At 45.6% G+C, this 24,035-nt stretch overlaps 1 protein-coding gene across 1 annotated transcript in view; it reads right to left on the bottom strand.

The window, feature by feature from the left end:
* The window catches only part of LOC142766971 (japanin-like-RA2), a 118,084-nt gene that overhangs the window by 20,290 nt on the left and 73,759 nt on the right, over window positions 1-24,035 (bottom strand). Inside the window, exons 4-5 of the mRNA XM_075868179.1 lie at window positions 18,394-18,455; window positions 12,797-12,895 (exon numbers count right to left, since the gene is read on the bottom strand). Coding sequence (XP_075724294.1) covers window positions 12,797-12,895; window positions 18,394-18,412 — 118 coding nt within the window. The 5' untranslated portion in view covers window positions 18,413-18,455. The remainder of the gene's footprint in view (window positions 1-12,796; window positions 12,896-18,393; window positions 18,456-24,035) is intronic.

The following is a 24,035-nucleotide window of genomic DNA, read 5'->3' on the forward strand; positions in this document are numbered from 1 at the left end:
AACCACACTCCTCTTGGAGTACTACCTTTAGCCAGTCAAAATAGAATCGCACTTGTCTCCACGATTCAGACTTCATCAGTTTACAAACTCTCTTGGCGTGGCCCCAGGATGGCTCCAGAGCGCCGAAAAGTACTCTCACTTCAATAGGAACGTATTTCTTCTTTAAGCAGTAGGACAGATATCGAGACATGCAGATGGACTGTGCGACAAGGTTCACGCAAGCCTTAGCAGCTTGTGGCTTCTTCAGGTAACATAGGAAAGAATCCGCAGAACTAGAAATATGTTGAAGCAATACTTTTTTGCAGACTAGTTGGTTCATACTTGAAAAATTGAATTGCTGCACAAACTTGAAGAAAAAACAAGAGAGACAGGAAAGAGTGCAGACCACTTCTCTGCAGAGCGCATCAAGGTTCATTTCTTTCAACATTTTTTGTATCATGGTTTTCCGTTTCTTTGGACAGAAATGCACCTCCTTGAAGTTTTTGCACACTGCATCTAGTGCCTTGTCCTCGTACATGCGTTCAGGAAGAACCACGAATCCTCCCTCTTTGTCTGAGGTTAGAACCATCAAGTTCCTTTCTTTGAGTGCCTTGACGACAAATTTTAGAGGAGGCCTAGGAACCCGCTGATCACTCACGGTTTTCACCAGGCAGTCTATTCCATCCCCGATGGCCCTCTGCTGGTCCTGCTCTTGTACACGTTGGCCAAATCGATGCACGTGGGACAACATTTCAGGACGCGTTGAACGGGGTTGGAAACTGTATTTGGGACCCTTTTTGAGGACTTGCTCCACAGTTGCAGGGATCCTTACGTCACCCAGGTAAGTGACACTACTGCCTGTTGCAGCCAGTCGTGGTTTTGAAGGAAATGTTGACCTGACGTTCTGCCACAAGAACTCCGCCAACTGATTCGCCTTCCTTTTGTGCTTTGCAAACTGTTGCTGGCCTGTATCACAACCACACTCCTCTTGGAGTACTACCTTTAGCCAGTCAAAATAGAATCGCACTTGTCTCCACGATTCAGACTTCATCAGTTTACAAACTCTCTTGGCGTGGCCCCAGGATGGCTCCAGAGCGCCGAAAAGTACTCTCACTTCAATAGGAACGTATTTCTTCTTTAAGCAGTAGGACAGATATCGAGACATGCAGATGGACTGTGCGACAAGGTTCACGCAAGCCTTAGCAGCTTGTGGCTTCTTCAGGTAACATAGGAAAGAATCCGCAGAACTAGAAATATGTTGAAGCAATACTTTTTTGCAGACTAGTTGGTTCATACTTGAAAAATTGAATTGCTGCACAAACTTGAAGAAAAAACAAGAGAGACAGGAAAGAGTGCAGACCACTTCTCTGCAGAGCGCATCAAGGTTCATTTCTTTCAACATTTTTTGTATCATGGTTTTCCGTTTCTTTGGACAGAAATGCACCTCCTTGAAGTTTTTGCACACTGCATCTAGTGCCTTGTCCTCGTACATGCGTTCAGGAAGAACCACGAATCCTCCCTCTTTGTCTGAGGTTAGAACCATCAAGTTCCTTTCTTTGAGTGCCTTGACGACAAATTTTAGAGGAGGCCTAGGAACCCGCTGATCACTCACGGTTTTCACCAGGCAGTCTATTCCATCCCCGATGGCCCTCTGCTGGTCCTGCTCTTGTACACGTTGGCCAAATCGATGCACGTGGGACAACATTTCAGGACGCGTTGAACGGGGTTGGAAACTGTATTTGGGACCCTTTTTGAGGACTTGCTCCACAGTTGCAGGGATCCTTACGTCACCCAGGTAAGTGACACTACTGCCTGTTGCAGCCAGTCGTGGTTTTGAAGGAAATGTTGACCTGACGTTCTGCCACAAGAACTCCGCCAACTGATTCGCCTTCCTTTTGTGCTTTGCAAACTGTTGCTGGCCTGTATCACAACCACACTCCTCTTGGAGTACTACCTTTAGCCAGTCAAAATAGAATCAAAATAGAATCGCACGTCAAAAAATCGCAAGTCAAAATAGAATCGCACTTGTCTCCACGATTCAGACTCCATCAGTTTACAAACTCTCTTGGCGTGGCCCCAGGATGGCTCCAGAGCGCCGAAAAGTACTCTCACTTCAATAGGAACGTATTTCTTCTTTAAGCAGTAGGACAGATATCGAGACATGCAGATGGACTGTGCGACAAGGTTCACGCAAGCCTTAGCAGCTTGTGGCTTCTTCAGGTAACATAGGAAAGAATCCGCAGAACTAGAAATATGTTGAAGCAATACTTTTTTGCAGACTAGTTGGTTCATACTTGAAAAATTGAATTGCTGCACAAACTTGAAGAAAAAACAAGAGAGACAGGAAAGAGTGCAGACCACTTCTCTGCAGAGCGCATCAAGGTTCATTTCTTTCAACATTTTTTGTATCATGGTTTTCCGTTTCTTTGGACAGAAATGCACCTCCTTGAAGTTTTTGCACACTGCATCTAGTGCCTTGTCCTCGTACATGCGTTCAGGAAGAACCACGAATCCTCCCTCTTTGTCTGAGGTTAGAACCATCAAGTTCCTTTCTTTGAGTGCCTTGACGACAAATTTTAGAGGAGGCCTAGGAACCCGCTGATCACTCACGGTTTTCACCAGGCAGTCTATTCCATCCCCGATGGCCCTCTGCTGGCCCTGCTCTTGTACACGTTGGCCAAATCGATGCACGTGGGACAACATTTCAGGACGCGTTGAACGGGGTTGGAAACTGTATTTGGGACCCTTTTTGAGGACTTGCTCCACAGTTGCAGGGATCCTTACGTCACCCAGGTAAGTTACACTACTGCCTGTTGCAGCCAGTCGTGGTTTTGAAGGAAATGTTGACCTGACGTTCTGCCACAAGAACTCCGCCAACTGATTCGCCTTCCTTTTGTGCTTTGCAAACTGTTGCTGGCCTGTATCACAACCACACTCCTCTTGGAGTACTACCTTTAGCCAGTCAAAATAGAATCGCACTTGTCTCCACGATTCAGACTTCATCAGTTTACAAACTCTCTTGGCGTGGCCCCAGGATGGCTCCAGAGCGCCGAAAAGTACTCTCACTTCAATAGGAACGTATTTCTTCTTTAAGCAGTAGGACAGATATCGAGACATGCAGATGGACTGTGCGACAAGGTTCACGCAAGCCTTAGCAGCTTGTGGCTTCTTCAGGTAACATAGGAAAGAATCCGCAGAACTAGAAATATGTTGAAGCAATACTTTTTTGCAGACTAGTTGGTTCATACTTGAAAAATTGAATTGCTGCACAAACTTGAAGAAAAAACAAGAGAGACAGGAAAGAGTGCAGACCACTTCTCTGCAGAGCGCATCAAGGTTCATTTCTTTCAACATTTTTTGTATCATGGTTTTCCGTTTCTTTGGACAGAAATGCACCTCCTTGAAGTTTTTGCACACTGCATCTAGTGCCTTGTCCTCGTACATGCGTTCAGGAAGAACCACGAATCCTCCCTCTTTGTCTGAGGTTAGAACCATCAAGTTCCTTTCTTTGAGTGCCTTGACGACAAATTTTAGAGGAGGCCTAGGAACCCGCTGATCACTCACGGTTTTCACCAGGCAGTCTATTCCATCCCCGATGGCCCTCTGCTGGTCCTGCTCTTGTACACGTTGGCCAAATCGATGCACGTGGGACAACATTTCAGGACGCGTTGAACGGGGTTGGAAACTGTATTTGGGACCCTTTTTGAGGACTTGCTCCACAGTTGCAGGGATCCTTACGTCACCCAGGTAAGTGACACTACTGCCTGTTGCAGCCAGTCGTGGTTTTGAAGGAAATGTTGACCTGACGTTCTGCCACAAGAACTCCGCCAACTGATTCGCCTTCCTTTTGTGCTTTGCAAACTGTTGCTGGCCTGTATCACAACCACACTCCTCTTGGAGTACTACCTTTAGCCAGTCAAAATAGAATCGCACTTGTCTCCACGATTCAGACTTCATCAGTTTACAAACTCTCTTGGCGTGGCCCCAGGATGGCTCCAGAGCGCCGAAAAGTACTCTCACTTCAATAGGAACGTATTTCTTCTTTAAGCAGTAGGACAGATATCGAGACATGCAGATGGACTGTGCGACAAGGTTCACGCAAGCCTTAGCAGCTTGTGGCTTCTTCAGGTAACATAGGAAAGAATCCGCAGAACTAGAAATATGTTGAAGCAATACTTTTTTGCAGACTAGTTGGTTCATACTTGAAAAATTGAATTGCTGCACAAACTTGAAGAAAAAACAAGAGAGACAGGAAAGAGTGCAGACCACTTCTCTGCAGAGCGCATCAAGGTTCATTTCTTTCAACATTTTTTGTATCATGGTTTTCCGTTTCTTTGGACAGAAATGCACCTCCTTGAAGTTTTTGCACACTGCATCTAGTGCCTTGTCCTCGTACATGCGTTCAGGAAGAACCACGAATCCTCCCTCTTTGTCTGAGGTTAGAACCATCAAGTTCCTTTCTTTGAGTGCCTTGACGACAAATTTTAGAGGAGGCCTAGGAACCCGCTGATCACTCACGGTTTTCACCAGGCAATTTTTCAAGTATGAACCAACTAGTCTGCAAAAAAGTATTGCTTCAACATATTTCTAGTTCTGCGGATTCTTTCCTATGTTACCTGAAGAAGCCACAAGCTGCTAAGGCTTGCGTGAACCTTGTCGCACAGTCCATCTGCATGTCTCGATATCTGTCCTACTGCTTAAAGAAGAAATACGTTCCTATTGAAGTGAGAGTACTTTTCGGCGCTCTGGAGCCATCCTGGGGCCACGCCAAGAGAGTTTGTAAACTGATGAAGTCTGAATCGTGGAGACAAGTGCGATTCTATTTTGACTGGCTAAAGGTAGTACTCCAAGAGGAGTGTGGTTGTGATACAGGCCAGCAACAGTTTGCAAAGCACAAAAGGAAGGCGAATCAGTTGGCGGAGTTCTTGTGGCAGAACGTCAGGTCAACATTTCCTTCAAAACCACGACTGGCTGCAACAGGCAGTAGTGTCACTTACCTGGGTGACGTAAGGATCCCTGCAACTGTGGAGCAAGTCCTCAAAAAGGGTCCCAAATACAGTTTCCAACCCCGTTCAACGCGTCCTGAAATGTTGTCCCACGTGCATCGATTTGGCCAACGTGTACAAGAGCAGGACCAGCAGAGGGCCATCGGGGATGGAATAGACTGCCTGGTGAAAACCGTGAGTGATCAGCGGGTTCCTAGGCCTCCTCTAAAATTTGTCGTCAAGGCACTCAAAGAAAGGAACTTGATGGTTCTAACCTCAGACAAAGAGGGAGGATTCGTGGTTCTTCCTGAACGCATGTACGAGGACAAGGCACTAGATGCAGTGTGCAAAAACTTCAAGGAGGTGCATTTCTGTCCAAAGAAACGGAAAACCATGATACAAAAAATGTTGAAAGAAATGAACCTTGATGCGCTCTGCAGAGAAGTGGTCTGCACTCTTTCCTGTCTCTCTTGTTTTTTCTTCAAGTTTGTGCAGCAATTCAATTTTTCAAGTATGAACCAACTAGTCTGCAAAAAAGTATTGCTTCAACATATTTCTAGTTCTGCGGATTCTTTCCTATGTTACCTGAAGAAGCCACAAGCTGCTAAGGGTTGCGTGAACCTTGTCGCACAGTCCATCTGCATGTCTCGATATCTGTCCTACTGCTTAAAGAAGAAATACGTTCCTATTGAAGTGAGAGTACTTTTCGGCGCTCTGGAGCCATCCTGGGGCCACGCCAAGAGAGTTTGTAAACTGATGAAGTCTGAATCGTGGAGACAAGTGCGATTCTATTTTGACTGGCTAAAGGTAGTACTCCAAGAGGAGTGTGGTTGTGATACAGGCCAGCAACAGTTTGCAAAGCACAAAAGGAAGGCGAATCAGTTGGCGGAGTTCTTGTGGCAGAACGTCAGGTCAACATTTCCTTCAAAACCACGACTGGCTGCAACAGGCAGTAGTGTCACTTACCTGGGTGACGTAAGGATCCCTGCAACTGTGGAGCAAGTCCTCAAAAAGGGTCCCAAATACAGTTTCCAACCCCGTTCAACGCGTCCTGAAATGTTGTCCCACGTGCATCGATTTGGCCAACGTGTACAAGAGCAGGACCAGCAGAGGGCCATCGGGGATGGAATAGACTGCCTGGTGAAAACCGTGAGTGATCAGCGGGTTCCTAGGCCTCCTCTAAAATTTGTCGTCAAGGCACTCAAAGAAAGGAACTTGATGGTTCTAACCTCAGACAAAGAGGGAGGATTCGTGGTTCTTCCTGAACGCATGTACGAGGACAAGGCACTAGATGCAGTGTGCAAAAACTTCAAGGAGGTGCATTTCTGTCCAAAGAAACGGAAAACCATGATACAAAAAATGTTGAAAGAAATGAACCTTGATGCGCTCTGCAGAGAAGTGGTCTGCACTCTTTCCTGTCTCTCTTGTTTTTTCTTCAAGTTTGTGCAGCAATTCAATTTTTCAAGTATGAATTAACTAGTCTGCAAAAAAGTATTGCTTCAACATATTTCTAGTTCTGCGGATTCTTTCCTATGTTACCTGAAGAAGCCACAAGCTGCTAAGGCTTGCGTGAACCTTGTCGCACAGTCCATCTGCATGTCTCGATATCTGTCCTACTGCTTAAAGAAGAAATACGTTCCTATTGAAGTGAGAGTACTTTTCGGCGCTCTGGAGCCATCCTGGGGCCACGCCAAGAGAGTTTGTAAACTGATGAAGTCTGAATCGTGGAGACAAGTGCGATTCTATTTTGACTGGCTAAAGGTAGTACTCCAAGAGGAGTGTGGTTGTGATACAGGCCAGCAACAGTTTGCAAAGCACAAAAGGAAGGCGAATCAGTTGGCGGAGTTCTTGTGGCAGAACGTCAGGTCAACATTTCCTTCAAAACCACGACTGGCTGCAACAGGCAGTAGTGTCACTTACCTGGGTGACGTAAGGATCCCTGCAACTGTGGAGCAAGTCCTCAAAAAGGGTCCCAAATACAGTTTCCAACCCCGTTCAACGCGTCCTGAAATGTTGTCCCACGTGCATCGATTTGGCCAACGTGTACAAGAGCAGGACCAGCAGAGGGCCATCGGGGATGGAATAGACTGCCTGGTGAAAACCGTGAGTGATCAGCGGGTTCCTAGGCCTCCTCTAAAATTTGTCGTCAAGGCACTCAAAGAAAGGAACTTGATGGTTCTAACCTCAGACAAAGAGGGAGGATTCGTGGTTCTTCCTGAACGCATGTACGAGGACAAGGCACTAGATGCAGTGTGCAAAAACTTCAAGGAGGTGCATTTCTGTCCAAAGAAACGGAAAACCATGATACAAAAAATGTTGAAAGAAATGAACCTTGATGCGCTCTGCAGAGAAGTGGTCTGCACTCTTTCCTGTCTCTCTTGTTTTTTCTTCAAGTTTGTGCAGCAATTCAATTTTTCAAGGTAGAACTGGCATGGCGCGAATAGGTGCTCGATCAGTCGGCAGAAACAGGGTGTTCTGCTGTGGCATCTAGCCGAGGTTGGGCATGTCATCGTTGGCATAAAGACTGCGCTGACGATGACAGTGACGTGCGAGACGGTCAAAAATAACGCAGGCGTAGCAGATGGGCCTGTTATCTAGATTGCACCAAGGGTTGTGAGGCAGTCCGAGAAGTGAGAGAGTTTGCGTGAGAAAAGGGCACTTTGGGTGAACAGGCCGTGGCGGCGAGCAAGAGTTGGTGACTGGGGCGAATAGTGCTGGCGTCGATCAAGCATAGGAACGGGGAACGGCCTCAGCGAAAGTGAGAGGTGCCGCAAGCTGGTTGGTGATACAGGAAGTGGGAGCGCCTCAGCAACTTGAGCCTGAATGATAAGACGCAGGGAGTGAATCAGTGTCGTGAGACTCTAAGTGACAGATGTGACAATAGAGAGCCGACGAGCCACTTCTTCACAAATGTATTGCTTAATCTGCGGCAGCAAGATGGATATGATGCATCTTGTCGGGAGGTAGTGACTCTTCACTCTGGTTCCTTAGTTGAAAATGAACACAGTGATGATAAATCTAGACAGTGGTCGCAGCACATCTAGGACACTGATTAGAAAAATTATCGTAGTCATTTATTTCGCGTTTCTTGACAATGGCGAATCAGAGAATGATCTTGAGAATACGAAAGTACAAGTACTTTCGTGCGTGTCACGGAGGTTATTGCGAGAATGTCAGGCCTGTCCATCGTACCGGAACAGTTAGAATCAGAGTTGCTCATTCCCTACCCCTTCATTGGCTGTCCCATGCATTAACAATTTCCTTTACGACAAACTCTCAACCCTGTCGCTAAATCTTTTGAAAGAACTTCCTCGGATGGGACTGATCGCAGCTTCAGGAACAGCAAAAAGAGTGAGTGATGCTTGTGAAGTCAACGTTCCCCCCCAAAGGGTAAGTATTCTGCATGGGAGGGGGCGTTGTTGTATAGTTCTTGGTTCATGCTGGCGCGATAACCTATAAATCAAGCTCAACTGTAAACTCCTATGACTGCCTTCGAACTATTTTGGGGGGGGGGGGGGAGCGGGAAAGAGGAAGCAAGTGTTCTCAAACTTTCTATTCAATTTGGCATCCCTAAATGCATTACATACATAAACTTATAAAAAAGCTTGCTCTTAATCGAGAAGGTTCGCCCAACTTCATCAATATTGGTAGTGTGCTTTGTACATTTTACGGTAAAACTGAACAAGAGTCTTCTATGGTTGACACAGCAAAAATAATTGAAAGACAAGTATCTGACGAACAGTTTCTGAAGTCTCTAAAGGTATATATATTGGCTGCCAGGGCTGTCAGATTTGACTACTTTGTGCACATTTGACTACTTTTCTAGGCTGGCGTCAGAATAAAATCGTCTTTCTTAGTTCGCTGCTTCTTAGGCAACTTTCCGTATCCTCGATTTAAGATGTTATCACAATCTGGTGACGTCACAGTCAGCAGTTTTCAAGTATAGGATGGCAATAAAGGGCAGTCAAAACATTTTTACAATTTCTAGAATGGAGCTTGATTGATTGATTGATTTATATGTGGGGTTTAACGTCCCAAACCCACTATATGATTATGAGAGACGCCGTAGTGGAGGGCTCCGGAAATTTAGACCACCTGCGGTTCTTTAACGTGCACCCAAATCTGAGCACACGGGCCTACAACATTTCCGCCTCCATCGGGAAAGCAGCCGCCGCAGCCGCTATTCAAACCCGCGCCCGGCGGGTGAGCAGCAGAGTACCTTAGCCACTAGACCACCGCGGCGGCGCCTAAATTGGAGCTTGGTGCTTTTATACGCTGATTACAAATTTAATTCTAACCTTAGCAAGAATGATGCTGAACGGTGGTGATCATACCAGAAATATAAAAAGGTAAATAATTTAGGCATAAACTAAGGCGTTGCCTCGCGGACATAGATACAAAATCTATTTTGACACCTCTGTTCCTGTCTCGTTGTACACGTGGCTAAGGTGTTCTGCTGCTGACCCGAAGGTCCATTTTAATCGAAGAAAAATGGTAGACGCTCGTTTACTATGCGATGTCAGTGCACCTTAAGAAACACCAGGTGATGAAAATTTCAGCAGCCCTGCGCTCCGCCATGATTCATAACCATACCGTGGTTTACCATGTAAATATATTATCATTGTTTTTATTACCTGGCTGAGTCTCTGAGAAAACTGTAGAATACGGCCACATTTCGCGCCCCATTCATGCCTTAACGCAGTCTCAAACCACAATTTAAATGAGAATTATTACGCGCACGACATACTGGGACGTTTCGCACTCATGGACATCGGCAACAGGGCATTTGCCACTTCAAGTAAGCTATCAAATACCAGTGCATGAGACGCCAAGGCGGTATCCACAGCGCTCATTAATAATTTTAAAAGAGCCATGTTTGTCCAATATTGCCTCTTGTGTCGCGATTTATTAATTGAGGTACTTTTTTGCGTACTGTGGTCATTTTGAGCATCTATCTATCTATCTATCTATCTATCTATCTATCTATCTATCTATCTATCTATCTATCTATCTATCTATCTATCTATCTATCTATCTATCTATCTATCTATCTATCTATCTATCTATCTATCCATCTATCTTTCTATCTATCTATCTATCTATCTATCTATCTATCTATCTATATAGTTATCTACCTAGTTATCTATCATTCTAATTGTCTATTTATCTAAATATCTAGCCATTTTTCTCTCTCTCTTTCTGTGTATGTGTGTGTGTGTGTGTGAGTGTGTGTGTTTGTGTGTGTGTGTGTGTGTGTGTGTGTGTGTGTGTGTGTATAGCCGCCTTTGTCGCGGCACTACTACGACCACCTCCTAAAGCTGGGGTTGGCTAAAATTAGTATGCGAGAGTCTCAAGGCGTGAGGATTCGGAAGTCATGTTATGGCAAGATTAATATGAAAATCTTGTGTACGATTACAACCTCTTTCCTTCAGTCATGTTTGGCGCATACATGTATATCATGGGTTTTGGAACGTGGGTATAGACCATGGGTGTTCGAAAGTTTTTCTTCCGATGAACGATGAGAAGAGGCATTGATAATTCAAAAATGAGAGCGCTAAAAACAAGCTTACATCAGCAGCGCTAACCCGATGAATGCAAAGATTATAAGTTATAACCCCAGATGTAATCAATCTGCGTGGCAATAAAATATTCTACCACCACGCTACGTGGCGTCTTGGAACTCGTTTGGAAAAAATACCTTTTGCATGCATAATGTTGATGAAAAGTTAATTCTGGTTGCAGTGCTCCCATCTAATTTTTCCTAACATTACCTATGTATTCCAATACTACAACGTGTAGTCCAGTGCTCCAACTCCTTATTTACTACAATGTTTGGTTGTTTCAGGACGTTAAACCCCACATATCAATGAATCACGTACTTCAATGTTTAAACATTACCTACGTACACCAATGCTACAGGCCTAATGCTGGGTTTGCGTCAATTGTGTATGGGTGCCATCTACTGAGATTGATCTGTGTAGCAATATCTAGGGCTACCATCTTCGCAAGCGCAAGCGCTAACTTTTGCTTACCGCTTCTGCGGTTCGTGATACCAATGTTGTTTCGGCCTCGTTACGTCACTGTAAACAACTAGTTATATAAAAATGGGTGCTGCTGTTCCACAAACATGTCTGTGCGTATGGTATTTTAACAATGTTTAGCATCACTTCAAAACGCTTTGCTAAAAGGACCACCACATTCAACTTTCTTCGACATGTTTCGCATGACATTGATTTCCATAGTAGGTGGGGTCACCCAAATAGCCCACCAATTTATCAATACTTCGGAACCTCCGAAGCACAGCTTGTGCCATTTCCTTGGCTCAAGTACGGAATGGGACTCTGGATACATCACGGAAGAAATTATTGTGAAAGTGGCTGCAGTTTGTGCTTCAGTTTTAGCATCTGTAATAATACGTGGACCATTCATGCTGCAGGCTCACTTTTATTGTCGCAAACACTACGTCAGCATAGATGAACCAATTGGCAGTATAAGCAATGTGTGTTGGAACTACAGAAATTTTAATTGTGGATTGCTCGTAGTAAACATATTTACACCTTTATAAAAAGCCTTTTGCATGAACCACCTCAATAGAAATGTGAAAGCAGTTTTCAATCGTACAGGACTACTTGTGGCGACGTTTACTGCCACTAGCTCTACTCGGCTACTCTAGCCTTGTTTTTAATATTTTTGACTTTTTTTTTGTAGACCTGCCCACTCTGTTTGCTACCTATAAAGTCAGCGCAGATATTAGCATGTTTAGCATCTATATTGCCCATTTCTCCAGCCCATCAAAGAAATAGGAAATGGTTTAATCACTTAAGGTCTCTTCGAATATAAGGCAAGTGTATAGATATATAAACCTAGACGTTGGTTTCAACAAACACCACGAGCATAACCATCCCAGTACCTGCAATGTTTCAGCGCACCTCTAAATGACAAGCGTTCCCAATTCTTTCTGCAGAAAATAACCATTTCATCTTATTGCTCAATTATCAAAACATGCATCTGATTTCTTGGTCTGCTGTGGTCGCATATATCACATGCCAATGATAGAATAATGCACTTAATTGTGCGTCCTAATAGTACGAGGTAAGTGCTTGTGTAGATACGGACCTTTTGCCTAATGATAGGCCATATCTCGAGAGTGCCTACGCATTTTTGTGCGTCTTAATCATTTATTATGTTTTACACGCTACCTCGCACATTACATTTGATATTCAACTGCCTCTTCACGAGAAGGGCACACTGTCCACTGCAAATCCCCTCCACAGTAATCTGAAAACCACTGTTTTCGGATGTACTGACAGACCATGTGCAGGCAATTGCACACAGACTGTTTACATTTCCACGCCACCCTTTTAGACCGTTGATCTTATATGCAGCTTCTTGGAAATAAGTTTTCTTACATTTTCATAATTGAGTGCTATAACTTTTTTACAGCCCTCTCTTTTATCTTCATGGCACAATTAGTTATAATGAATTTTATGTCTTTAATGCGAAATGCGACCACCACGGCTACCATTTACGACATCGGGGTTAGCAGCGAAGTGCTGCAATGACTATTCCACTGAGACAAGTGATGCAGTTGATATGATTGTTGGGCAAACTTAAACAAAAAAGTGCATAACATGAACAACCCCGAATACAAATTTTCACTGCAGTTTAACAAAAGAAGATACAAATCACTAGCTCACTAGAGAACAGTTATTTCACAGGCCAAATTTTAAAAAAGGCCTTTTTCGACAAGCTACAAATTTTACACCTTGCACCGTAAACATAGTTACAGAGCCTTGTTTTTATGTTGAGAATGTGTATATAGGGACACTTACTCTGTATGCTCTCTATCAATTCGGTCAGAAGCATGTCATTCCAAGTCTGATAAAACATCAGGTACTGTGACTTTGCTCGAACCTTTGTTCTCAGCTCACCTGCGCAATGTCATCAAAAATTATACAAACTCATTAACAGTTGTATCTATCGATGTCATGTGTGACCGACAGGCATGTACAGCTATAATGAACTGCACCTATTACTGGGAGCGCAATTTTCGGCAATACTGGCAGTGATTGGTCTAATATTTGCTCGGGGAGCACGCGTGCAAAGGAACTCAGGAACTCTATTGCCTAGTTGTGGCAATGACCAAAATGCATAATTTTTCTCAGCACAGCTAATATACTAAAAAATAACATAGGCATGCTCTACTCAGATATCGTGCACAAAGAAATAGGGAAATTTCCAAGACGCAGCAGTGCAGCAATAAATGCCACATTGTCGGAATCGAAGCATGTGGACACTGTCAACAAGAAGCTATGCATGATGCATTATGTAATTTTGAGTAAAAATGTCGAAGCATATTGGCTGCCTACCGTTCATAAATTGGCAAGCTTTAAAGGGCTTGCCATGTACGTTTAGTTCCATTATAAATGAGGGGCACTTTACGAATAAACGTAACATCAGCTCTCCTGTTAAAACAAAATTGTAGGTTTGATTTTAATTTTAACCGGGATAGCTTGTACTAAGCGGTGAATGTTGGCAAACAGAAACTTGACCGTTCCAAAGAGTAGTGTGGTAGCTTCTAGGTGTTTCCTTTGCAGTGCAGATTCCAGTTTGCGTGCAGTGTTTCAGCTAGGTTACGCTAGGTAGATTTTACAGCGAAATCTGCGTATTCTGTTAGGATAAACGAAAAACTATCCGGCAGTGGTGTCACAAGCGGTCTTTATAGGCTGTCCTATCAGTTGTGACATTATCATAGCCGTACCTAATCACGCGACTCTTTGCCTGCGTCGAGTGACGTTGTCAGTCTCGTCACACCCGTGGCGCCAAGCAGGTGCGCATAAGTTTCTCCTGAAAACTTTCACTTGGGTATGCCAGGGACAACTCTAGAAGAGCGCCAAAAGTGAAAACGTGAGAAAGCTCACATTCATCGAACCAATGGCGCAGTCCAGGCACAAAAGAATCATAGCATATCTCTGGAGTGAGTGATGATGAGTGGGCAAAGATTTGAAGGGTTTTATCGGTAAACTTTAAATCATGTGTCTGTCTGTCTGTCGGTCTGTCTGTCTGTCCATCCCTCAGCCCGTTCATCTGTCTGTCCCAACATGCTGAGCGATGCATCGAACTATGCGTTCACGTATGAACTAGGAGGGTTAGACCCACGGCTTCAGGACCTTCGCCCGTAAAACAGTGCTCCAATGATCCAGCAACCTTTCAAGCCGCGCTAAATTGTGAACAGAAATGCAATCTCGGGTGGTGGTTGGATCCTGCAAGCAACGGTGGCGAGTTTACTCGCGAAGTCAGATGCTTGCAACAACGCTGCGCAACACAATGAATGAATTGTTCTTGAAGAAGGGAAAAATGCACCTAATTTCTAGATTAGATTTGTGGGGTTTAACGTCCCAAAACCACCATATGATTATGAGAGACGCCGTAGTGGAGGGCTCCGGAAATTTTGACCACCTGGGGTTCTTTAACGTGCACCCAAATCTGAGTACACGGGCCTACAACATTTCCGCCTCCATCGTAAATGCAGCCGCCGCAGCCGGGATTTGAACCCGCGACCTGCGGGTCAGCAGCCGAGAACCTTAGCCACTAGACCACCGCGGCGGGGTGCACCTAATTTCTTCCTGTCTTAAAAGGAACACGTGGTAGAGTCTGTGCTGAAAAAGTGGCGTTGTGGCGTCTGCGTATGATTGCGAGGGCGCTTTTGCCGGGCCGAACGCATGCTTTCGGCGGGAGTTTCTGCAGCGACACTTTGGCTTTGGATTAAAGGTCTGTGAACGCCAGTGATTCGAGAACAAACTGTGCGAGTAACACGTTAGGAAATGCACTTAGCCTAATTACGCTCCTCTATGACCGTTATCATGCGAGGCAAAATGTGAGGATTTCAAATAAACATTGTGCCAAATCCATGCAAAACTTGTTTCTGACCTCAATAACAAGCACCAGCTTCTAATAAATTTTTCTAAAGACTTCGAAGCTGTGTTGGGTTGAAACCACCTCTGAACAGCGAGGCCACACGTTTTGGTTTGCACTGGGTAATAATTTGTGCGGAGCGCTTGGGTGGTGATTTTTGTACGCTGACCATTAGTTTAGAGACATCCGAGTTGAACCCCCACAGGCAGACACAGACACGAGGTGTTTGCCCAATCTCTAAACACAGAAAGATGCTTGAGCTTTAACTAGGCCATCGCTCTTCTCATAGGCCCACGTGCACTTTATTGTTTGCGTATGTCTTCCATTGCTTCGGGGTATATCCGCAGCCGCTGTTTCTTTCCCCTTCAATATTATTGTCCTCTTGTTGATACTCGTAGTCTTCGGCTGACCACCATCACTTCGCCGCCATTTCATTGTCCAACCGTTATCTTCAAATGCGCTCTTTAAGACAAGTGTTATTGTGTGTATCGACGCCCTTGTGCAATTCCAGTAGTCGCAAGCATATCGTCGTACATGCAAGTCAGAGTCATGGTTTAGAAGGCACATTTCACAGGGGCGTAAAAACTCCGTTTCGGTCCCAAACATCACTTTCATTCGAACCAAGTGCAACTGGCCAAAATTTGCACCTTGCTGCTGAGACCACGCAACAACGCTGTGTTATGGCTTGTTCATTTATTGGAGTTAACCTCTAAGAGCTTGTGTGGTACATTAATATCACCACACAAGCTGTGCGTTTATTTCTTGCGCGGTTTCTGTGAAGAGTCTTATAAAAATTATTTTTCCTTTAAAGGTTTCGCGTAGACAGTGAGTCACCTGTATAGCAACAACCCCTGTCTTGGGAGTTACTCTGATTTCAAGCGTTGGAAGTACTGTGGAATGAAGTTGCATGGCCAACTGACCAAGCGTTTGTTGGAAGAACTTTTTCCTGGACGAGTTGGTGCGTAACCTTGCTGAGTATTTTAGGGGCGAAGCTTCTTATAGCGGCACCGTTCGTCCCTCGTAGTCGTAGTAGTAGTCGTAGTGTGTAACCAGTCGTTCATTTTGACCTCCAAGGTGGAGCTGGTGGGAGATTTCTTCTGTGCATTGTTGAACAATAAACCAATTCGCAGCGTGTGCTTTAACTAAAAGCCAAATTCTCCTGCCTCTCATTCCCCCATAGCAGCCATTGGCATGTACAGAGAGGACTATCTGACAGGAAAAGGTTGCTACGTTATACTCGCTGGACAGAAACCTCCTTGGCTTTAGAAAGGTTTAGCGAGCGTTGGGCCGCAGTGCCATGAATACAGTGAACTAGTATATACCATGAACTCGAGGTGGTTAAAGGCGGGAAGTAGACACGAAGCGCAAGCCGTAAGAAAGTGTCCATGCGCGACCTCTCGTTTAGTCCTTGGAATGTCCCCTGGATGGTGTTAATATGCGGAATATATGATGAAAAGACTCGAGATGGTGGTACTTGGAGTGTTAAATAGATGGACAAACGTACACACAGACAGATGCATGGACGGACTCTCGATGGCTGCACCGACGGATGGACGCATTGACGGACGCATGAGCGGATGCATGGACAAATGCAAGGACGGGCGCGCAGATGGACGTGTGGACGCACGAACAGACGCACGCAGGAACAGGAGAACGGACGGTCCCACAGATGGACGCATGGACGGACGGATGCTTCGCCCCACTTTCACACAATGGGTATGCTGCCTTTTTTATTTTGGGCTTTAAACTTGGAACACGAAGGCCGGAAAAGAACACGAGAACGTCTTTGCACTTTGTTGGTAGTTCAGCTGAGAACTTTATTCACTGAGCCTGCTGAAGGGATGTGCTTCGGAAGGCGGTGGCAGAGTGCTGAAAATAAACAAGCATGATGTTCATTGATGGAGAGAAGCTCTAGTACTAAAATGCTAATTTGAACAGCACAGGATAATGAAGAAGACAGCTCTTGGTGAGGAAGGTACATGCAGTTCTGAACTCCTCTTTCGAAAAAGACGCCGGTGATAAAGCCGAGAATATTGTCGCATTTTACATGCCTCTCAACAAATGGCAGTTCTGGAGGAATCCTTGCTCCACCACGCGCTATTAGGAGGTGACACAAGACACACAACTGTCCGTTTGCATGGCTCACATGTCTTTTCATGGAGAAATTCACCGACCACTATAGCAGAACTGCGCTGTCATTTGTGGTATGAAAGCAATGTGCTTCGTCAACACCATTCGCGCTAGTATATTTGCAGGATGGATGGCATCTAAGCATCATATGAAACCTCACTTGAAGAGGCGTTCGAGCCGGTTGTGGTGCTTTGCTCCCGTGGATGGTGATATTGATAGTGCTCCCGTTGATTGTATTGACAGGAAACTTGGTATTGGCACCGAATTTTCTGGTGAGCTACCACGTCTTTGTCGGTTCTCAAAAAAACTAACGACACCCCACAAGAATTTAGGACTATATACAATGTGTTCTGGTATGTGCCTTGACGGCTTTGTAATTATTTTTCTCTCAATATATTTATAGTCCAGTGGGCGTTGACAGACTACCGTTGGTTGACAGTAGTACACGTTACTTAAATCCACCAAGTAATCACACGATATATTAGTCCATGTAGTGAAATGGAATATATATGAATGTATCCTGAGGAAGTTTTTTTTATATCCTCATAAAAGCACATTTGCACCCGATCCTAAATTACTTACCTTGACTGTAACTCGCTGCATAGCGAATTTATGTTGCATGAACGTACACCGTGACAAAATGTAATGCCTCCGGCATTTTTATGACCACTTCCATAAGTACAATATCGTTTTGGTAAATATCTTTACCATTGCCTTCGCCATCAGCAGCGCGAGCAGCGCGCCAGAAAAGCTTATTGGGAAGGCCACGATAGGCGTAGCGACAGTCGCAGAAGGTAAACAGGTGATGATTTTTATGAGTGCCAAGCGGAAGCGCATCTGGACTTACAAAATATTTGATATTTTGTTTAAAAGCGGTGTTGCGCTTGGTAATACCGCTCATTTTCTGTCTGTAAAGACGTTTTCCCCCAGCAGGTGTGTAGAAGCTTGCACAACTTCACTCCTGATCACTGCAGTTTTAAGCAAACAGGTGCGGAAAATACTGCTGTATTAATCATACGATCATGAATCATCGTTAAGTTTAAATGAAAATGAGTAGCTTAACAAACAAACCCGGGTTACAGTGTATCTTAACAGCAAATGTTTTCTTCAGGTTTTGATAACATGATGAAGTGTAGGTGTTTTGGTTTATTGCACTTCCCCTTTACCACTCTTTTTTTGGATGTGCCTTGAAGTTTTTTCAAGTGTGCTTTCAGTTCATATACTCAAGTGCACACTGGAATAAACGAGTCTTGCCTGACATAGGTTTAGTTCATGCGTTGTCCCATGTCACGCTGCCTGCCGACCCTATAATGACTCTGTTATATACACCTTAACATTTCATGCAAAAGCTGTACAGGCATGTAATATTGCATGTCATACTTACATGTTACCGTCACATTCATAGTTATAAAGCACAATCTTGCTTGTACATCAAGGGGTATAGTTCTGAAATTGAGTCAGTTGAGCATTCTATAATGCGATCCTTTGTAGTAATTCAATGCCTTATTGACTATAAGTAATGACAAAAGTGGTACCTGGGTGTTTACGTGCCCGTAAATCGCAATAACCAACCAAAGAAGAAAATAGTTTGAAGCTCTCGTGGCCTATTTGCAACCTATATTGCAAAATATTAGATGGAAAACAAAATTTGACTTCTGTACGAATATTACAGCCCATTTGGTTTGTCTCAAATGTACGAAACTTGTACTAAAAACTTTAAACACAGATTCAGAACCTCTGCATCAATATTCATCGTTTAAAAATTATGTGCCAAAAAAGAGGTATCCAGTAACAAGTTCCTGTATAAGCCAGACTGGCTAAATAAAAAAATGAATTCTTGTTGCTACAGCAGTAAACAATGAGGGCTGGCTAGAAAAATGTGTAGCTCTTCTTTCACGTACGATTACACAGTAGTGCTGCTCAGTTTATTCGTGTTTCTCACCTAAACCATACAGGCGGTTCAAAGTCTCGTTTCATCTTCAATATTTTCGTTTCAATGTGACCACAGTGGTTCCAAGAGGCGGACGTATGCGAAACACTACAAAAGCTCAACGGCCGGTCAGCCCTGGACCCGATAGCGTAACTAACAAACTGCTGCGCAATTTAGACGACAGGTCGATAAAGGTCATAACGGCAGAGATCAACCGTATATGAGAATAGGGTGTCTTTCCCGATGAGTGGAAGGTTGCGTCAGTGATTCTTAGTCCCAAGCCTGGGCGCAGCCTCGGAGCTGAGAACCTCCGGCCACTCTCCCTCATGTCTTGCTTGGGCAAGCTTGCGGAGGATGTGATAAATTATCGGTTCTCTAAGTACATTGAGAACGAGGATCTTTTTCCAAACAACATGATAGCCTTCAGGTCTCACCTTTCTGCGCAGAATGCCGTGCTACTCATCAAGCATGATATATTAGATAGAGACACCCGACACACGAGGTCCATTCTCGGTCTCGATCTAGAAAAGGCCTTCAACAAAGTGTCACATAGGCATATTCTAGACTCGATCTCCCGCCTTGACCTGGGAGAAAAGTTTTACATATTTGTGCAGTCTATTCTCAGAGGTAGCAAGGACACCATCAAATTGGAACACCTAACATCAAAGGCTTACGATCTCGGCAACGGGGTACGCCACAAGGGTCGGTTATTTCGCCGCTCTTGTTTAACGTAGCGGCGCAGAGCTTGGCAGTCGAGCTTAAGCAAACGGAGAGTATTGGCTCCGCAATTTATGCGGACGACATCGCCCTTTGGTGCTCTGGCGGGTCGGACAGCAGAGTTGAAAAAGCACTGCAAGCGGCAGTGTGTTGCATCGAGAAACCCGTTAGTCAGATGGGCCTCCGTCTCTCACCTTCTAAATCAGAGTTTCTCCTATATCGTCCCACTAGAAAGGGACCGAAGCCTAGAGGGTGGAGGACTCCCGAGGAGACAGATGTTAGGGTACGAACTTCATCCGGGTGTGAGATCCCCAGGGTTCGTTCTCGTCGAGTGTTAGGCGTGATTACTGAAGCTAATGGTCACCACAGGCGTACTATAGATAAGCTTACAGGACATGCTGAAAGAGTACTCAGACTCATTGCAAGGGCTTCCTATAAAAAAGGGGGCTTAGCGAAGACGATCTACTCAGGCTATTTCAGGCGTTCCTCATGAGCCATGTGAACTATGTCACTCCCATGTACAGATGGCAGAAACACGAGATTAACAAGCTAAACACGCTAATTAGGAAGTGTATTAAGAGAGTCCTCAGATTCCCAATGCACATGCTCACAGAAAACCTAGCATGACTTGGCATACACAACACATTGGAAGAAGTGAAGGAAGCTCAGCAGATCCCACATATTTCCAGATTCTCGTCTATGACGGCTGCAAGGAGAAACCTGACTAAGTTCGGGCTCAGTCCGATGACTTTGAAGGATAGGACCATTCAGCTTTCGGATAGTGTGCGACAGGCTATTACAGTCTGCCCTATTCCAAGGAACGTGCATCCAACTTTTAACGCTGGCAGGAAGGCGGCTCGCGCCTCCGCGCTTCTGCGGTACGCGCATGCGCATAAGGCAAAGTCATGTTTTGTAGACGCTGCCCAGTATGAAGGTGACTGCAATAACTTCGTTCCTAACGTTGTGGAACTAAAGGGACGCGTATTATCGGTCGCGTCAATCAGCACATTGTCGGCTTGTAAGGCAGAGCAATTGGCCATTGCACTGGCAATGATCAGGTCGCACAGAGAAGAGATATTTACGGACTCAAGATAAGCCCTTCGAGCTTTCTCAACTGGTGCTGTTTGTGAGGAAGTTGCTAGGGCACTTGAGGGTAAGGTCGTTACAACGTCATTACAATGTATCCGGTGCACGAAGGCGCCGAGGTAGGGGGGTTGGCCAACGTCAACGAGTTGGTCCATGCCTAGGCGCGAGGTCTTGCCGGCCGCGCCGGGCACTGGGAAGCTGGTGTGCCGGGTGGGACCGGCGATGGGCTTCGTCCGACCCTTTCGGAAGCTGACCCACCCCGCTTCAGGGACATTCTCTCCACCTTTAACGAAATCACTAACCACTACCAGATGAGCCGCAGGGCTTTTCCCTTGCCACATCGAAATCTCACGAGGCTCCAGGCAGTGGCTCTCAGACTTCTGCAGACATAGTCGTATCCCACACTTTCCGACTTCAGTATGTACACAGAGGTCTCCCCTCTGTGTCCAGACTGTGAGGCGGTTAGCGACTTTAAGTGCATGCTCTGGGCGTGCCCCTTTTTGCAGCACCACGCAATCCGCGGCTTGATGGAGGAAGTCTTCTCTGCTTTCCTCACGAGCCACGACTGGTTTGACCAACTCCGGGCTGTCCAGAAGGCCCACGATGCGGCAGTGCGGCTTGGCCACCTTGTCCCAACGTGGGAGCAGCCCGCAGTCTTGCCTTTATAAAAACGGGGTGAAGATTCTTCCGGACCAAAATAAAGTTAACTATCTATCTATCTATCTAATGTGACCACAAACGCCTAATGCGTTTCGCAGCGGCGCTACAATTACGTCATTTCTGTTACTATGCGCCCACTATCACTCGCTAGGCTTTCTTTCGTTAAACGATAAAACTTGGAGAAACGCCATGTCTGCAAAGAGAGCATAGTACAGTCTCTCAAAAATCTGGAAGAGTTGCAGTTCTAGAACCCGTTGCGAAATTTGTTTGTTTGTTTCTCACCTAAAAAGTTTGGCTCATACTCACAAGGAGGATGAGACAATGTGAGATTTTGGAGCTCCCAATATATATGCTTGCAAAATGCCCACTACTCCACTATATAAATGAGTGGCTGATAACGATGAAGCATTACAGTGAACCCTTTCTAGGGGGGCAGGAAGCATTCAATGACTTTTTTTTAAGGGAGAACGAATTGAGCTTTCAACCGGGACGATTGCCTTTGTTTTGCTGTCTCCAGTGTGTTTTTTTTGGTGCTTGCTTCACGCCCTTGAGCAAGCAGACCTTTTAGTGGCTACCAAAAAAATGGGCCCACCTGCACTCTGGTGCCGGGCTTCGCCAGAACGAAATCTGAAGAGTGCCATCCATTCAAAGCACCAAAAACTTCAGAATGCGTCGCTAACGCTCCACGACAAGCGGCCACGGCCTTCGTCCACAACTAAGCAAAGCTCGCTTTCGAGCGAACGCCAGGAAAAGTGCTTCTTCACGAACACGCCAACTCAGGTGAAATCTTCAAGGACGGAAAAATTCTCCGCCTCCAGTTCTTCTTGGGAACATCGAACAGCATCGTCTCCACACAACTGGGATACGACGTGGAAAAAAACTGGTGCCCCCACCCCAGCTTCCGCTTGGCCCCCTCTCTCCTCAACCAGTCGCCGATACATCATCGGAGCCTGTGTCTCAGCCTACGACACCTCCTGCAGCAGTGGGAGAGTTAGGTGCCACCATCATTTTCCGCCAGTGGGTAAGAACGCCAACTTTTTTGCTGCAACCCATGACGCCATCGCAGCTTTCCTTTCTGACTTTGCGGCCACTCGAGACGCGTGGGTCAGTTTCCGACGCCGCATTGCCAGATGGACATCAGTGATGAGGTTTGTTAACTCTTCAGGTTACGCGCACTTCTTTGAGTCAGTGACAATAACGTCCTTACTAAATTGACGAGGTGGTTTTCAGTTTCTTTCTTCCTTAATGAAAGCAACACACAAAAATAAACACACAACAAGAATGCTATATGGGAACACAACCTGATACAACAAAAAAACCTAGAAAAGCAACGCACATGCTGATATGATGATGGTGATGCTGAAAACATTTATTTAGCAAAATAAAACAAGGGAGGTATGGAGCGAACACCTCCTAAAAGGACGGCACCCACAACGAGTAGGTGGGGATGCCTAGTACGGGGCTCCATTGACGTCGGCTGCTGCCTGGGCCCATGGACCCAAGGCCCATTTGGGTCTAAAGGTAAGAGCAGCCAAGCAGGGTCGCCTCTAACTCCTCCCAGGTAGGGTTGGGGATAGGGGGTACAGCAGGGTTGCACGGGCTGGCCTATACAATACGGTGAATCTCCGAAGGCTTCTCGTGAGAGTGTGAGCAGCTGCCGGAAAAGGCGAAATCGAAATGTTTGAGGGCTGCTGGTCACAGCATGCTGTTCCTAAAGAGCCGGGATAAAAGCCGCTCCTTCGCTTTAATTAGGCCTTTGTATTGGCATGAATAAATGCTGTGATCGAACTGGTAATAGTCTACAATTTCGAGGAAAGAACACACCAAATTGAATCTAAGGTCGTCTTGATCGCAGGAGGTGAGTAGGAATGCCCGGTGAGTTCCATGTGAGCAGGTGCCCAGACTATACGGCGGGTTGCAGGGGGTCCCTGATAGACCAAATTCTGCAGCAAGCGGTAGGTGAGGTAGGCGACACAGCCATTCATGATGTTTCGACAGGTCCCTCGACAGCCGGAGATGATAATTTGGGACGTTGGATGAAAAGCGGCCAATGCAATGGCGACTTCCTCCGCGTAGATTACGTCATGGCCTCATACTGTGAGCCCGTAAAACGTTTGCTTTGCTTGTAGGATGGCGGCCGTGTACCAGACGCCATGGTGAGGGCCGGAGGCGTTCGCGCAGAACCCGCAGAATTTGAATCTTAAATAGCAGGCCAGGGCTTCCGGCCGCGCCAAGCGCCAGCCATAGTGGTCTTCTTTTGCCATCTTTTTTGGAGGAGGACACACGAAAGGGCACCTTCCACTCAAATGGGAGTTGAACACGATCATCTGTGATTTAAATATGTTAAATGTGTAGGCGGGGTAAGAGGCGGCGCTCCTCTGCCGTTTGTGAAAGTCGAGTGTACTGACTTGTGGGCAGGCCTCTCAAAGCTACTGAAACGTATTCACCATGCCCAAGCCAAGAAGGCACTGGTGATAGGTGTTCACAGGGAGGTTGAGGGCTCGCTTGACAATTTTGCGAAGGATGACTTCAAGTACATCCTCGTCCTGCTTTCGCAAGTGGAGGTATGGGGTGGAATATAAGAATCTGCTTGTTACAAATGCATGTGCCAGCCGCAAAGCATCTCTGCACTG

This window comes from Rhipicephalus microplus, chromosome 7 (genome assembly GCF_043290135.1).
Source record: "Rhipicephalus microplus isolate Deutch F79 chromosome 7, USDA_Rmic, whole genome shotgun sequence".
Classification (NCBI taxonomy): domain Eukaryota; kingdom Metazoa; phylum Arthropoda; class Arachnida; order Ixodida; family Ixodidae; genus Rhipicephalus; species Rhipicephalus microplus.